The sequence below is a fragment of the Alosa alosa genome, chromosome 16 (genome assembly GCF_017589495.1).
Source record: "Alosa alosa isolate M-15738 ecotype Scorff River chromosome 16, AALO_Geno_1.1, whole genome shotgun sequence".
Classification (NCBI taxonomy): domain Eukaryota; kingdom Metazoa; phylum Chordata; class Actinopteri; order Clupeiformes; family Clupeidae; genus Alosa; species Alosa alosa.
In genome coordinates, this window is record NC_063204.1 from 26297244 (window position 1) to 26311219 (window position 13976).

Genomic DNA, 13976 nt, shown 5'->3' on the forward strand with positions numbered 1-13976 from the left:
GCCATGCTGTCAGAATGTATCCAGTAGTCAACATGAAAACGCCCCTCATCTGTCACGTGACAAGAGAAACGTCTCATGTAGCAATGGCGCGGTTGTTGAAAACAAACCCCGGGCAGTTGGAGTTGACAATGAAGTAACTGAAAACACAAGTGCACGGCATTTGAACCGTTTTTGTCGTATTACAGAGGGACTATGGATTTATCAGCACTTATTAAAAAATTAGGTAAGCGAAGCAGTTTGCTCCTCTTTGAGCTCGTAGCACTCGCTAGTCCAGGTGAATAACAATGTCGATAACTGAGACAACACTAAACGTTAGCCATAGCTAGGTTAGCTTGCATACAAGTTAAGAGTAAGGTGAAAATAAAAGTTTGGCAAGGTCATTATGATGTCTGAGTTAAGGTTGCTCTTCGTAGACAACTACAAATACTATAGCTAAGTCTGGTTTGGGTCTAACGGTGCAAGGTAACGTTGTTTATATTCCCCTCGGTTGTTTGCTAAATTTAACGTTAACGTTAATTGCCAGTTAACTTAACCAATGATCTAAATCGATGCTGTCGTTCTAGCTGTCAAAACTTAGGTGTCTGCTATGTTCGCGGAATGACGTTTGAGCCTACACGATAATATGATGCTGGGCTCTGTGATCAACAAGTTAACAAGCTATGGAAGATTCATATCATCTACATGATCTTCAACTGCCTTGCTGTTTGGAGAGTAACGTGACTGTAGGCAATATATTTATGCAGCCTAGTGCAATATTATTCACTGATGAGTAATGTGCTTTCAACAGGTCATTCTTTGGTAGAAATCAGAGTCCGAGCTCTCAAAAACATCAAGAGCAAATTGGATCATGGCCTCATCTCAGTTTCTGATCTTGTCCAAGAGCGAACACTGTTTGTTTTCCTTCTTGAGTGGTTTAATTTCCCTGAGGTGCCATTGCAAGAAGAGGTTCTTCAGTTGCTCAGCATTTTATCCAAGGTATTGTCTCATAATTTGTAACTTAGTCTCCATGTTTAACCAGTTACAGTCTAGCATTTGAATGACTTTCCCAGTTGGTGGATAGATAAGCAAAAATTCAGCTCTGTCCGTTTTATCGTTGTCTAAAGCACTCGACAGCTGCCCACATGCTTATGGATGTAGGGGCAGTAGAGTTTCTAACCCAGCTCTCGCCCAGTGTTGAGAAAGAGCTGCAGGCCATCATCGACAGCATCATCGATCAGCTGTTCCATCTCCCCAAGATACCACAGGTCTCCAGTGCTCTGACTAGCGATTATGAACAACAATTTACCTCGACTGCTGTTCAAATGGGTATGTAAAGTAATAGTTAATCTCCTGTTTCTATCTAATGCTGCTATTATTTGGACTGATCATTTGTATTTTCCATTGTGACAAATCCCTCAAAGGCTTAACCGTGCACACTGTTGTCACACTGAAGAGATAAATATTTAGTGGGGGATGCAGGTAGTAATTTCCTCCATTTGCTTTTGATCTGAAGCTCTTATTTTCTCTCTCAGAGGAGGAGTGTCTTGCAAGAGGGTACTTCCAGAGAAGCAGGCCCAATCAATTAGATATTCCTCCTCAACAAGGAACAGGTACCCCTGCTGTTTGCTTTGTAATGAAATGCATTAATTATTCAAGCAGATTTTTTTTGTTAAAATACTAATATTTCATAGACCTTGTGTCCAGCAGGATATATGAGAGATAATTGCCTTGTGTTGTGCCTTGTTTGAGTTATCTAAGAATAATTGTCATTCCACAATGCCCTGTTTGTGTTTTCCCAAAACAATGAGCAGCAAGCAAAGCAATCAGGTGTCTTAAGTTTTCGGTGTTTCCTTGGCTGTCTCTAACACCTACGGACAGACACATCTTATCATCAAGTGAAAGGTGAATACATTCACACTCTAGCAAGAGATATTCTATGACCAATGAAATAGTTTGCACATTTACAGTTTTTCTCGATTGCTTTTACCTGCTTAAGTAAACTGGAATCCATTTGGTCTTCATGACTACTTTCTTTGCACAGCAAAAGTCATCTCTTGCTAATGTGTTCACACATTGTCATTGGTTCACACATTTCTCACACCCTTTGCAAAACAGTTAACACAGGTGTCATTCAAAACCCCCAAACTCTATTGGTTTTCCCATGCTAAACAAAAGGAAAACATCTTTTCACAGGTGGTATAGATTCCTTGCATATGTCTGAATCTCTGATACACCTGTGTGAAACTCCTTTGCACAATTCTTCAATCAGCAATCATTCATTATACATAAGAGATGTCTGTGTTGCTATTTGCAATTATGGATCTAATGCACATTTAGACAAAGTACTGTATTGCCTATTTGGTGGAGAAAACAGTACAAAAGGTGTATTGTAGATCTATTTCGATGAAAGTTGTAGTTCAATGAAATGTACAGTATCTTGCTGGGTGTTTGCTGCATGTCTTACATGTCAATGACAGTTACATCTTGGGAGGAATGAATAAATTATTTTTTTATTCAGTACGTTTAGTCTTTTCACAGTTTTTTTCTGGTACCAGAAAAATTAGAAAGTAATGGAACAGACATAACAAAAATGCTCGTGCTTTTGTTCAGACACGGGTGTTTTGAGAACGTGATGTCAGAGTTGACACAGGTATCAAAACGATTGAGAAAAACTGTATTACTTCATACATGTGGATGAATGATGCTAAACTGTTCAACCTCTGTGTTGGAGACTCCTGGCCAGAATAAACTTTGTAAATTTCATAGCTGATAAGAGTGGGATTGCACCTTCTTACCTGTGGAATGGTGTGCACAATCATGACTAAACGCATGCTTGATCTTTTCTTACAGCTCCCTACGAAAGAACGACCCAGGCTCAGTATGCACCACTTGTGAACTTCTCCGAGATGTCATCATGCAGGACTTTCCTGCTGAGATATTCCTGCAGCGGCCAAGTATAGTGCAAGTAAGTAGGGTTGTGCAATATTGTTTACGATAATAGCTTGTAGTTTAAAGATGTGCAAGCTAAAGCTAATTAAAACACATCAAATAAGCGGTGGAGACAGTATTTTTCGTTGATCAACCACTACAGAGCTTGGCCCGGTATATGCTATAGCCCCAAATCGCAAACAATGGATTAGCAGGGGCAGTGACAGTGGATTAGCAGGGGCAGTGAGCCAAACACTTCCCAAATAGCATTTTTTAACCAGTAATATTGTTAAAAACAGCACCAAACCTCGTCAGTAGCTTGCTCAGGGTCCCTACACGTAAAACGAAGCACCAACAACGTAGTTAGCGAACCCCGAGTTTATGCTCCGTGTGAGATCTCAGTCTTCTGTGAGATTAACAGTCTGCTCTAATAAACTGTTTTGTCAATATTGCACACCCCTATAAGTAAGACACCTGTTTGTGTCTGCATATGGTCTCGTTGCCTATTGTTTTGTTGTTGTTTGTTTTTATTTTTTGTACGTTTTCCTTATGGTCGATAGAACCAATTAGTGGAATTGAATGACTTGGATTTAAAGTTAGGATTTCACTCCCGCCAGAGGGCATTATATCCTTGATAATTCAATTTTGCTTGCCCTTGTATTTAGTGTATTATCTTATTTATGAATGGAGTCGGTAAGACACACATGCTGTGAGTGGTTTCTCACCAGCCCTTGCTGTTAAGCCTTGTTTATGTAATTGTTTATTTTAATTTAAGCATGAGTATTTGTTATCTTATTTGTAATCTTGTGGGTTCGCAGCTCAGTGACTTTGATGTTGGGGAGTCTGCGCTGATGTGCATCCTTGACCACCCACGTTTGATTTTCTCTCTTCCTTCCTGGTTGGTCTCTAGAGCCTGCTGTCGCTGCTGAGCCTGAGTGCAGAGAGTGAGGCTAGTTACCTGACACTTCAGGCTCTGGCTTGTCTGCGGCAGCTCTGCTGCAACCTAAGGAGCCGCCTGCGCTTCCACAGAGACCCTGGCTTCTGCTCAGCCAAGCAAGGTACATCCAGCTGTCGGCTGCACTTTCACACACTCCTTCAGTCAGACTTCCACACTCCCTCAGTCTCAGTCTCACACACTACCTTACTCATGCACTCTTACTCTATATCCCTCTCTATTTCTCTCTCTCTCTCTCTCTCTCTCTCTCTCTCTCTCTCTCTCTCTCTCTCTCTCTCTGTCTAAGTCTGCTCTCAATGTAACCAGAAAAGCACAAGCTTGCCTTTGCATGCGTCAGTGGGAAGTGAGAAATTCTGGTATATTTAATTCATAAGAAACAAGGTTTGCATAAGTTAAATTTACTCCTGGGAGAATTGGAGAGGTCTCACTTGATAGTGAGGAAAAGCTGATGGAAAATCATTCTGTCACTATTGGTTCAGTTTGTCAGATGTCTTGGTGGATGAAAAGTTGGTTCAAATTGATTTGTCCTTTGCCAGAAACTTTCTTCTTACTTGTACATTTCCTTTGATGATATCTAGATGCACTTATGCCAGCCTCATGCCATCTGTGAACTGTGCATTTATTCATTTAGCAGATGCTTTTTATCCAAAGTGACTGACAGTAAAGACTGTAGTACATTTCTGTGAACAGCGTGTTTTTTTTTTAGTGGGAAATTAAAGTATGATCTTGGTGCTGTTCTCCCAGGTACTCTGGCAGCTGAGCAATAAATGGAACACAACACATTGTCGAATTATTTCTGCTGTATTCTACATTTCAGATCCTGTGTCTCAGAACTCCTCAGTGTCGTACTCCCAAGAAGTACGAGGGACACAACGGGGCTCGGTGGCCTCATCACCGGAGCGTAGTGGTTCCCCGAGGCCGTCGGCGTTGGGTCGCACCGGGCAAAGAGTCCGGGGAGATGGCCAGGACGGAGATGCGGCCTCCTCAAGGTCAGAGCCCTTCTGCCATCTTTGCCCAGTAAAGTAAAACAGGATTTTGAAAATGATCTGGTCAGTTTATGTTAAATAAGATGCGTGAAGCCAAAATGGACAGGTTAGTTTTGAGTTAATGCAGGAAAAGATTGTGTGCACAATTGGCATTTGTAGCACTTACAGTATAGCAGCACTTAATATGATAGTCAAACGTGAATGTGGAATTCTGTAATCGCTTAACTACACACACTGCTGGCGACGCGATCACCCATCGATTCAGTGGCCAGACAGCTGTTTTCTATTATGACGTATCAAAATCGCCCTGAAAAATAGAAAAGGGTCGAGCGACGGCGACAGTCGCCCTGTCGTTCCACTTGCTGTGTGCGTCGCACCATTCACTTCAATAGATTCTATTCCATTTTGCCGGTCGCCTGCCATAAATCGCAGTCGCGTTGCCGGCCGTGTGCGTAGGCCTTTATTGTACTTTGTGATTGTTATTCTTAAAGCCTGTTTTATGTAGGCAATCCCATGGCTTTACTGTACTGAGCCAATAAAAGCTTCTGCTAAGTAAGTAAATGTAAAATTTGGTCATTTTATATTTCTTCCTCTCATTTTATATTTCTGGCTTGGCCCTGGGGTGCAAAACTATGATCTTCTCCACTGGCAGAGCTACAGGATTAGGTGGAAGGCTTTTCCCTCCTTCCACATTTATAGACTGAATTCATTTTATTTGTAGTCCAATTGAGAACCCCAACCCTCTCGTCACGCTCTGCGGAGCCGTGTATTACATCTCTTACGCCTTTTCTTTCTGCCTCGTGCCCTTAAGCGTTCCCTCTGGTTGCAGCGGCAGCAGTGGGTCTCAGGGAGGGGGCAGCGCTCCCCCGGGGCCTCCCCTGCAGTCCCCCCAGGTCCCCGGGGGCCCGCCGGAGCAGCCGGAGCCGGAGCTGGAGGTCCAGGAGGAGGCGCTGGAGCTGCAGGTGCAGCAGTGGAGCCTGGCCCAGTTCAGCGTGGCGGCCCTGGAGCACGCGCTGCCTCTCCTCAGGACCGGTGAGGAGGCGACTGGGAGCAGGGGGGAGGGGAGGAACAGACCTGCTGAGACGTGCTGAGTGGCTCTTCCTTTCTCATTCCCCAGGCCACTCCTTGGGCCCGCGCGTGTGCGTGTGTTCACGCGTGCACTCTTGTTTAGAGTTTATATATATGTGTGTGTGTGTGTGTGTGTGTGTGTGTGTGTGTGTGTATGCAGAGTTTGTGTATTTGTTTGTACTGAATGTGTTTGTGCATTCTTATCAGAGAGAGAGAGAGTGTGTGTGTGTGGTTGTGCCTGCTTGGTTGTGTTTGTGTGCGAGTGAGTGAGTGTGTGTGCATGAGGCCTAGCCAGACCAGATGCTTCTGTGTATTCTTTCTCACTCTCCTGCACTTCTGGTCTCCTATCACTGTGAGTGTAAATGTGTGCGTTAGAGTCTTTATGCTTGTAGTGTCCATTTGTGTCTGGTTAAATCTGCTCAAACATGCATATGGAAGTACTTTGAGTCATTTGCCTGTATGTTTGTGTCTCTGTTTTGACTGTGTGTTTGTGTGTCTCTCTGTGTGTCCTTCTCTCGTGTCTCGTATCACAGCTTTCACATTCAAATTCTGCCTGTATGTTTATCTGTGTGTCTGTGCATGTCGCAACAGCCTAGGCTGCAAGAGGCATACACACATGGGCATGTGCATGTGATTATAGCTGTATCAGTTTCAAATGCCTGTCAAATGTCTGTTGTGGGTATTGTTGAAATACTGTATGTATGTGTGTGTTTGGTTTTTTGTATGTTGATGTTAGTTCATCTGTTATCGTATTTTCACCTCAGACTTGTGTGTGTGTGTGTGGGTGGGTTGTATACTGATATTATGTGTGTGTGTGTGTGTGTGTGTGTGTTTGAGTGTGTGTGTGTGTGTGTGTGTGTGTGTGTGTGTGTGTGTGTGTGTGTGTGTGTGTGTGTTTGAGAGGTCTGTATGATGCTCTTGTGCTGATGTCTGTCTGCACTCCTGTGCTGCAGAGAGCGTGCGCGTGTTCCAGAGGACCCTGGAGCTGTTGTCCGCCGTGCTGCCCCTGCTTCAAGACAGCGTGTCTGAGGAGCTGTGGGACGAGCTCAGCCTCACCGCTCTGGAACTGGCAAGTCTCTTTAGCCCTCCGTCTCTCCCCCGCTGCCTCCCTCTCTCCCTCTCCCTCGCTCCCCCTCTTTCTCTCTCCCTCTCAGTTGCTACTCTCTCAGTTTGTTTCTCTTTTCATCTCTCCCTCCTTCTCCCTCTCTCTGTCTATCTTGTTTCTTTCTTCCTCCCATCTTTTTCCTCCCTCTCTCCCTCGCTTGTTCACAAGCCCCCCCTCTTTTTCTCCCTTCCCTCCCCTCTATCTTGTCTCTTCTCTCTTCCTCCTCTAGCCTTACTCTCTCACACTCTCTTTCTCATCCTCCTACTCTAACTCTAACTCTCTCTCTTTCCTCTCCTCTCCTCTCTCCATTTCTCTCTCTCTCTCTCCTTTTTCTCTTCCCACCGAGCCCCTCTGCCCACGTCTGCGTCACGGCCTGATGTCTGTTAGCGCGTGTGAAAAAAACACCTGATGTCCTACCTCTTTCCAGTTTTTCTTTCCTCTCCCTTTATATAATCCCACCACAAGATCTGCATACTTTTTCAGGTAGCTACATAACAAGTGCTCCCATCTTTGTCCATATACACAAACAGCCACGCTGGACCACTACTAAGGGTACTTGTCCAGTGCCATTCTAATCAGCTGTATCTTTAGAAGTCTACCAGGAGGATAGGAGTATACTATTCCAGTATGCTACTGCCCTAGTAGAGTCGTGTCTTGTGTAAATAGCTGGTAGCGTAGACTCCAACTCCAAGTGTTGAGAGATTGAAGTGGGGTAATACTTGTGTCTGTGCTCGTAGCTAGTGCTGTATCCACTATAGAAGTGCTGCGTAATAAGAATGCCTTCCGTTGTTTGGAGATTTATGTATTTTTCACGATGCGTCTTGCTCATCATCAGTGTTTTATGCACGCTCACGGCACTGCCGTCTCCCCTAAAAAGTGTTCTGTCATCTTAGAGAAAGTTTCCTGTGGTAATGCACAGTGCTTTTACTGCCCCCTGCTGTCTGACTGCTGTCATTGAAACATCTGAGAGCTTGGCTTGATTTGGGTGGAATGATTATAACTTCAGCGTTTCTTCTGTTACTCCAGAAGGAGAAGATCCAAGGATGCATGGAGGGTTTGGCGGACATCTTGTCCTATCGCAACAGCCAAATGTCCGAGGAGCAGGAGGCATCACTGGTGTTCCACAGGATGACTTACACGAGCACCGCTGTCTTCACGATCCGTCTGCTGCAAACTCTCATACCTGTGGAGAAGGTGTGTGTGTGTGTGTGTGTGTGTGTGTGTGTGTGTGTGTGTGTGTGAGAGACAGACATAAACTCAAACATTTGCTGAGGAAATAGTGTTACAAACTCTAGACCATTTCAGAGTTTACTTTGGTGAATATCCCTATTTCTTGATTCAATTTATTTTTCAATAATCTTGTTTATGTTTTTTATGTTTTTTCTCTAAAGTATTGTTTTAAGTTCCCTTTCAGTTGGTTCAGTTTGCCTGCATTTCATACTGAGTTAGCTCACCTTTTTCCAAATTAGCTCTAGACCTCTGTCCATCAATTCTTTGTGTCCTCATTTGAACTGATATTTGTACTGATACAGTGTGTGGATGACTGTTTGTCAGCTTTTTTTTTTCTTCTTTTGCTTTGGCACACTCCTGACGCAGGCTGACAAGAACCTTCCGGAGAACCTAGTGGTGACAATTTTCTTCCTGTGCCTGGACTCGCCCTTTGCCGAGGCCTTCCCCAGTACCCATGAGTCCGCAGGGGCGTACCTGGAGCTGGCCAGCCCTGACAGCCACGGCCTGTTTCGCCGCGTGTCCCGGGCTGCCCACAGCATGGAGGCCACCTGTGCCTTCTTGAAGGAGGCTGAAGCGGAGGTAATTAAACTGCCTCCCGTCCCCCAGCCTCTTAATGCTCAGCAGGAGGGCAAGATTAATAATTAATTCAATCAATAGCAAATCGAAGGCATCATGGTGGGGGAGAGACTTGAAAAGCATGTTAGTATCGATCGTTTGCGCCAGTCTTTACTTTTTAGAGTGGAATGTTACAACTTCTTATTTACTGATGGGCTCACATTATAATTGTTGTTTATTTGTTTATGGATTGGACTTGTAGGGAGAGAAGAATTGGTTGGAGCTGTTGGAACTTGCTGAGCAAGCAGTGGACGGCCTTCCCTACCATCAGCACCTACCTGTGGTGAAGGAGACGGTGCAGATCTGCTCCTACCTGTAAGAGACAATGGCTTTGAGGTGAAAGGTGGCCTGTGTTGTGGAAACTGGACAGCACTTTGTGGCAACAATGTACCCAGGTTATCTCTGATTACTCAGACTGCTAGAGGGTGATGTCACAAACCTCTGTCAAAACAAACAAACAAACAAATTCCTGTGTTCTCAACAATAGCATAATACTTCAATATTAAAAGTCCTGTTTGTCAATAGGAAAATAAGAAATTAAGCCTTCAAATTGTAGTATCAATTTGTTAGTTTATAGATTTAATTTTGTCATTGCGAAGTCAACTTTGCATCAGTGGAGAGAATATGATATGCCTTGTATTGATTGCCATCTCTACTAATTGATTTTGGCTCATCATTAAAGAACGAAAAGAGACAGGCAATCGAACAAGTGCCCATCACCGGCCTCTCTGCGGAAAGAAATATTTGATTACAAGCACAGCTACAACCACATTGCCATGCCACTTTTTCTCCCGGAGTGCAAATTGCTATTGATGTATGTGCCATTGCTTGCACAGTTAAGTCACTTTGGATGAGCGCAAGTAAGTAAATGTGGCTTTGAACGTGTCCCACAGGTGGAAGTTTGCCCAGGCCAGCCCCATGCTCCGATCTCAAAGTCAGGAGGTTTACCTGAAGCTCCTATCTCACCCCCTACTACCTGTCAAGACGGAATGTTACACCTGGACCCTCAACATTGTCAAGGTAACTCTGCTGAGCCATCCTATTCAAATGTCCTTACATTAACCAAGCAGAAGGCTATAAGGAACTGTTGATGTCAATCTCACAGGAGTGCCTTGGAGTTCAGAACGTGGCGAAGCCTGTGTCGTCGGTGAGCAGCGGCGTCCATTTTGTCCTCCATGCCCGAGTCCTTTACGAGATCTGCACATTCGGCCTTCAGGACCAAGCAGGGAAGGTATCATCGCTGCACTCTACATCCCCCCAAAGTGTCTGCGATGACATGACGCACATGACTATGACATGCCTTGTAAACAAGGACACATTGAAGGATTCTTTATGCTTTGTGTTTGAAAAAAAAAAAAAAGACGACGCAGGCATTTTCTATGTAATACATGTCGAGGTCACGCTAAGCCAATATTTGACATTGGTAGATGCCACACATATGTTGTGCTGTGCGTAAGGCGTTCTGGCACGTCAGTAATGGATGACGGAGCACCTGAGAGCGCCATTCACGCGGCCATCAATTTGGTTTATGTGCCGCCCACAGGTGAAGTCAGCTGCCAAGGATATCCTCTTGTACCTGCTCAAAGGGAGATTAATGATGACAGCCGCGACTTGGAGCAAACTTAATGAGGCTCTTTACCCGGTCATCCCCGTCTTACAGGTAGGTGCTGCCTCCAGTCAAGCGCCTGGTGTATGCCAGCTTTGCAGGAGGAGGGGAGATCTTACATTTCTAATGTAGGCATTAGCATTTTTGTATAACTGTCTTGCAAGGATGTAGAGATACTACATTTTAGTTTTAAGCAGTATGTTTATCTGTGTTCTCCAATTAAATAAGTAATGCAAACCTTACTTGTATAAAGTTCATAAATACAGACTGGGTTAGATTGAGCGCTGGTAATACAAATGGGGGAGGAGGGCATAAAAATTCTCAATAAAACAGAAAGGTCATCAAAATTGATTACATTTTTCCAAGTGTTCTCTGTAATTGGACCGTCATTACAGAGGAGATGCAGAGAAGCACTTCTGCACACCCCTCTATGCATATTTATTCAATGTCGAGCTCAGCCAGCTCTCTGTGGACCTCTGTTGTTGGGAGACACTCTAAATCAAGTCTTTGTGTGTGTGTGTGTGTGTGTGTGTGTGTGTGTTCTAGAGTTATGCCGGCAGTGATGATGCCTTGGGAAACTGTATCCTGCTGATAAGTGAACCATCAGGCGAGGCAAGCGTTGGGATGAGTTCACATGCCGCCAAGCTACGTGCTGCACTCCGACTGCTGTTCTCCAAGCACCAGGCGTGAGTGTGTGTGTCTGTTTGTGCCCGTGCATTTGTGTGTGTGTGTGTGTGTGTGTGTTGTGTGTGTGTGTGTGTGTGTGTGTGTGTGTGTGTGTGTTGCCAAGTTCATTACTTGACAGAAACACTTTAATTAAGTTTAATATGCGGGTGTGAGAGGCCTCCCATGGCGTGCATAAATGTTTGTCATCCCTCTCACTCTCAGCGCAGACTGGCATTGATCTGGCAGTAACTCCCATGAATGGGTAGAATCTCAACCCACTGATGAATGATTTGAAAATTGTAGGCTAGTGAGCCATACATTGGAGCACAGTCAACACAAATGTTGGTTTAAAGCCAGGCACAGTACACGTTTCAGTCTGGTGCGATTGTTGTGCTCATACTGTACGTTTGACTGCTCACACTGCAAAGAAAAACAACAAAAATTTCTGACATGCCAGAAATCCGGTCTGAACACTTATCGGAGCTGGAACGTTAATTGTGATTATATTATATGATTATATAGTCATATTGATAATAAAAATGCTGATCTCAGAAAATAGATGGAAACTTAAGAAGCGTTCTACATCAAATGGTTCTTCATGTTGGCTCTATGGTGACCGATGATGATTGTGTGTGTGTGTGTGTGTTTGTGTTCAGAGCGCGAGCAGCAGCAGTGCAGCACCTGATCCCCCACCTGACGGGTGCTGACGGGGCCAGCAGCTCTCGCCCTGCCCTGGAGAGCAGCGCCATGTCCCAGCTGCCCTCCCTCTACCTGCTCAGCCAGGCCGTGGACCTCCGGCTCGACACCACCGACAAGTCCTTCCTCAAGGTAAACACCGATACACGGTCAGCTCCCTGTCTGACCCTCCACCCCCACCCCCCGCTGTAGTCTCCACAAGTTGTAGCTCAAACTGTTCATTCCTGTGAGTGCTTGCAACATATACTTAGCACTGGCTAGTACCACCAGTAGGAGCTGCAGAGTCTGTTTTGTAAAGGATTGACCGGACAGAGTGGCCATGCCAGAGGCCTACATGCATATTACTTACTCTAATGTGTGCATTGTACTGTATTTGGTCTTCTCACACCCACAGGTGCATACTTGCATACTTACCTCTTTTAAAGGGGTTTGCAATGCAGTGTACTCTTTACAGTATATGCTTATGTGTTGCCCTATTCCCAGGTGGACTCTGTGAACAAGCTGTACAACATCTTCACCTCTGAGACGGTTGACCTGGTTCTCAGGAGGTCGGCCGTAGAACAGCTGGTGGTCATCCTACAGGGTAAGATACTAGTACCACCACCCCCTAACAATATCCCATAAAACACACCTCCAGTCTGTATCCACCTATAGTAATCAGCCCAGTGCCTCACTACTCTAACTAGAGCCACAGTTACAGTATGGAAGTTTAGTAAGTGTGTGCAGTTAAGGTAAGTGTTTTTTTAGTTTGAATTTTTCATATTAAATGTAAAGGTCAAAGGATCATGATGTTTAGGAGACACAGCAGGCACATACTCAAAACGATAAGTTTGGGAGTTGAACCTTGGCTGAACGATTGTTGTGTGGCTATGCTACCGCTGCTGCACCACGCCACAGCATTCTCATTAAGAAAATAAAAGTTAACAAGATCTCATAACGTTTTGTACATTGAGAGGCAATGTTCTTGTGTTTCCAGACACAGCGATGCATGCAGCACTGAAGAGCCTCGGAATTGTCGAGAAAGTGATCAGCGTCATCAGTGACATTGTGAACAACGCCATGAAGGTACAACTGGATAGCTGCTCTGTTTGTTTTGTTTATCTAATTTAGTTTTTATTTCATTACCTTTTTGTTTTTTGCTGAAATATAAAACCCATCCCACCAGCTGTGGGGTGAAGTCTGCGAGCCATGTGTTTGCATAGTCTCACATTACTCAAACGAAAAAAGCGTCCATGCACTCACTTGTTTAGGGTGTAAGCAAAACAGTAATTTCATTCCAATTTGCTGTGCTGAGCAATCTTTCCATCACGGCTTGGGATTTAGGTCGAAGGATGCCAAGCGGTTGAGAAAAAACAAAACAAAAAACAACAACACAAACAAAAACCTCTTTACAAAAACTTGTATTTTTCTTGCTGGCTGCAGGCACTTTCTCCATGTCAGGGCAAGCGTAATGGGAGTTAATGGTGTCAGACTCTTAATTTGTCACCTCTTGTCTAAGGAGTGCCTCCCCAGGCCTTGCCTGATAATTATGTTCCATTCATAACAAGGAAAAAGAACGAGAGGGAGAAAAGTGAGTACCGCTAATTAAAAAGATGTGAGACACAGGCCTTGCTGAAATGAGCCATGTTTGGGGGTCGCACTGCATAACAAGTCGGGTGTATTTCATTTGATTTTTTAGCACTGATTAACGCCTGTCTTTTCACTCGTTTAGCATGTCAGTGGTTGGCTGTGATCGTGATACAACCCCAGCCACATATAATTGCTCAGGGAAAAATTAGGTTTTATATTAGTGAAGAGGGTGCGTGTGTTTGTGCGTGTGCATGCACGTGTGGGGCTGTTGTGGCTGCTCTGTCGTCACAGAAGCATAGTTCTGTACTGTTTTTGGTTGACATCTGTCAAAGCAACACAAAGCATGACATGATATTGCCTAAATCTCTGTCACAGAATAGCTTGGCAGCAATCTTCGAATGTTCTTCGTATGTTCTGGTTAACGCGGAGAGGAATATACCATTTGGAGCGGTGGCATAGTTACTAAAATAGCAATTGGGGCAGTTCTAGCCTACTGGTTAGGGCTTCGGGCTTGGAACTGAAGGGTTGCCGGTTCGATCCCCGACCAGTGGGAACGGCTGAAGTGCCCTTGAG

The 13976-nt window shown here is 44.5% G+C and overlaps 1 protein-coding gene across 3 annotated transcripts in view; it reads left to right on the forward strand.

Moving 5' to 3' along the window:
- Nucleotides 1-78: 78 nt before the first annotated feature.
- The window catches only part of rttn (rotatin), a 53429-nt gene continuing 39531 nt past the window's right edge, over nucleotides 79-13976 (forward strand). For 2 of the 3 annotated variants that reach the window (XM_048266421.1, XM_048266423.1), the window contains exons 1-20: nucleotides 79-223; nucleotides 788-975; nucleotides 1104-1305; nucleotides 1512-1589; nucleotides 1791-1881; nucleotides 2830-2944; nucleotides 3818-3965; nucleotides 4680-4851; nucleotides 5678-5880; nucleotides 6870-6985; nucleotides 8048-8215; nucleotides 8618-8830; nucleotides 9069-9181; nucleotides 9760-9886; nucleotides 9972-10097; nucleotides 10410-10526; nucleotides 11019-11158; nucleotides 11795-11966; nucleotides 12318-12417; nucleotides 12811-12899. In XM_048266421.1, the coding sequence (XP_048122378.1) occupies nucleotides 193-223; nucleotides 788-975; nucleotides 1104-1305; nucleotides 1512-1589; nucleotides 1791-1881; nucleotides 2830-2944; nucleotides 3818-3965; nucleotides 4680-4851; nucleotides 5678-5880; nucleotides 6870-6985; nucleotides 8048-8215; nucleotides 8618-8830; nucleotides 9069-9181; nucleotides 9760-9886; nucleotides 9972-10097; nucleotides 10410-10526; nucleotides 11019-11158; nucleotides 11795-11966; nucleotides 12318-12417; nucleotides 12811-12899 (2709 nt within the window). In that variant the 5' untranslated portion in view covers nucleotides 79-192. Of the gene's footprint in view, nucleotides 224-787; nucleotides 976-1103; nucleotides 1306-1492; nucleotides 1590-1790; nucleotides 1882-2829; nucleotides 2945-3817; nucleotides 3966-4679; nucleotides 4852-5677; nucleotides 5881-6869; nucleotides 6986-8047; nucleotides 8216-8617; nucleotides 8831-9068; nucleotides 9182-9759; nucleotides 9887-9971; nucleotides 10098-10409; nucleotides 10527-11018; nucleotides 11159-11794; nucleotides 11967-12317; nucleotides 12418-12810; nucleotides 12900-13976 lie in introns of those variants that run through there. The other variant, XM_048266422.1, reaches the window with a different exon arrangement.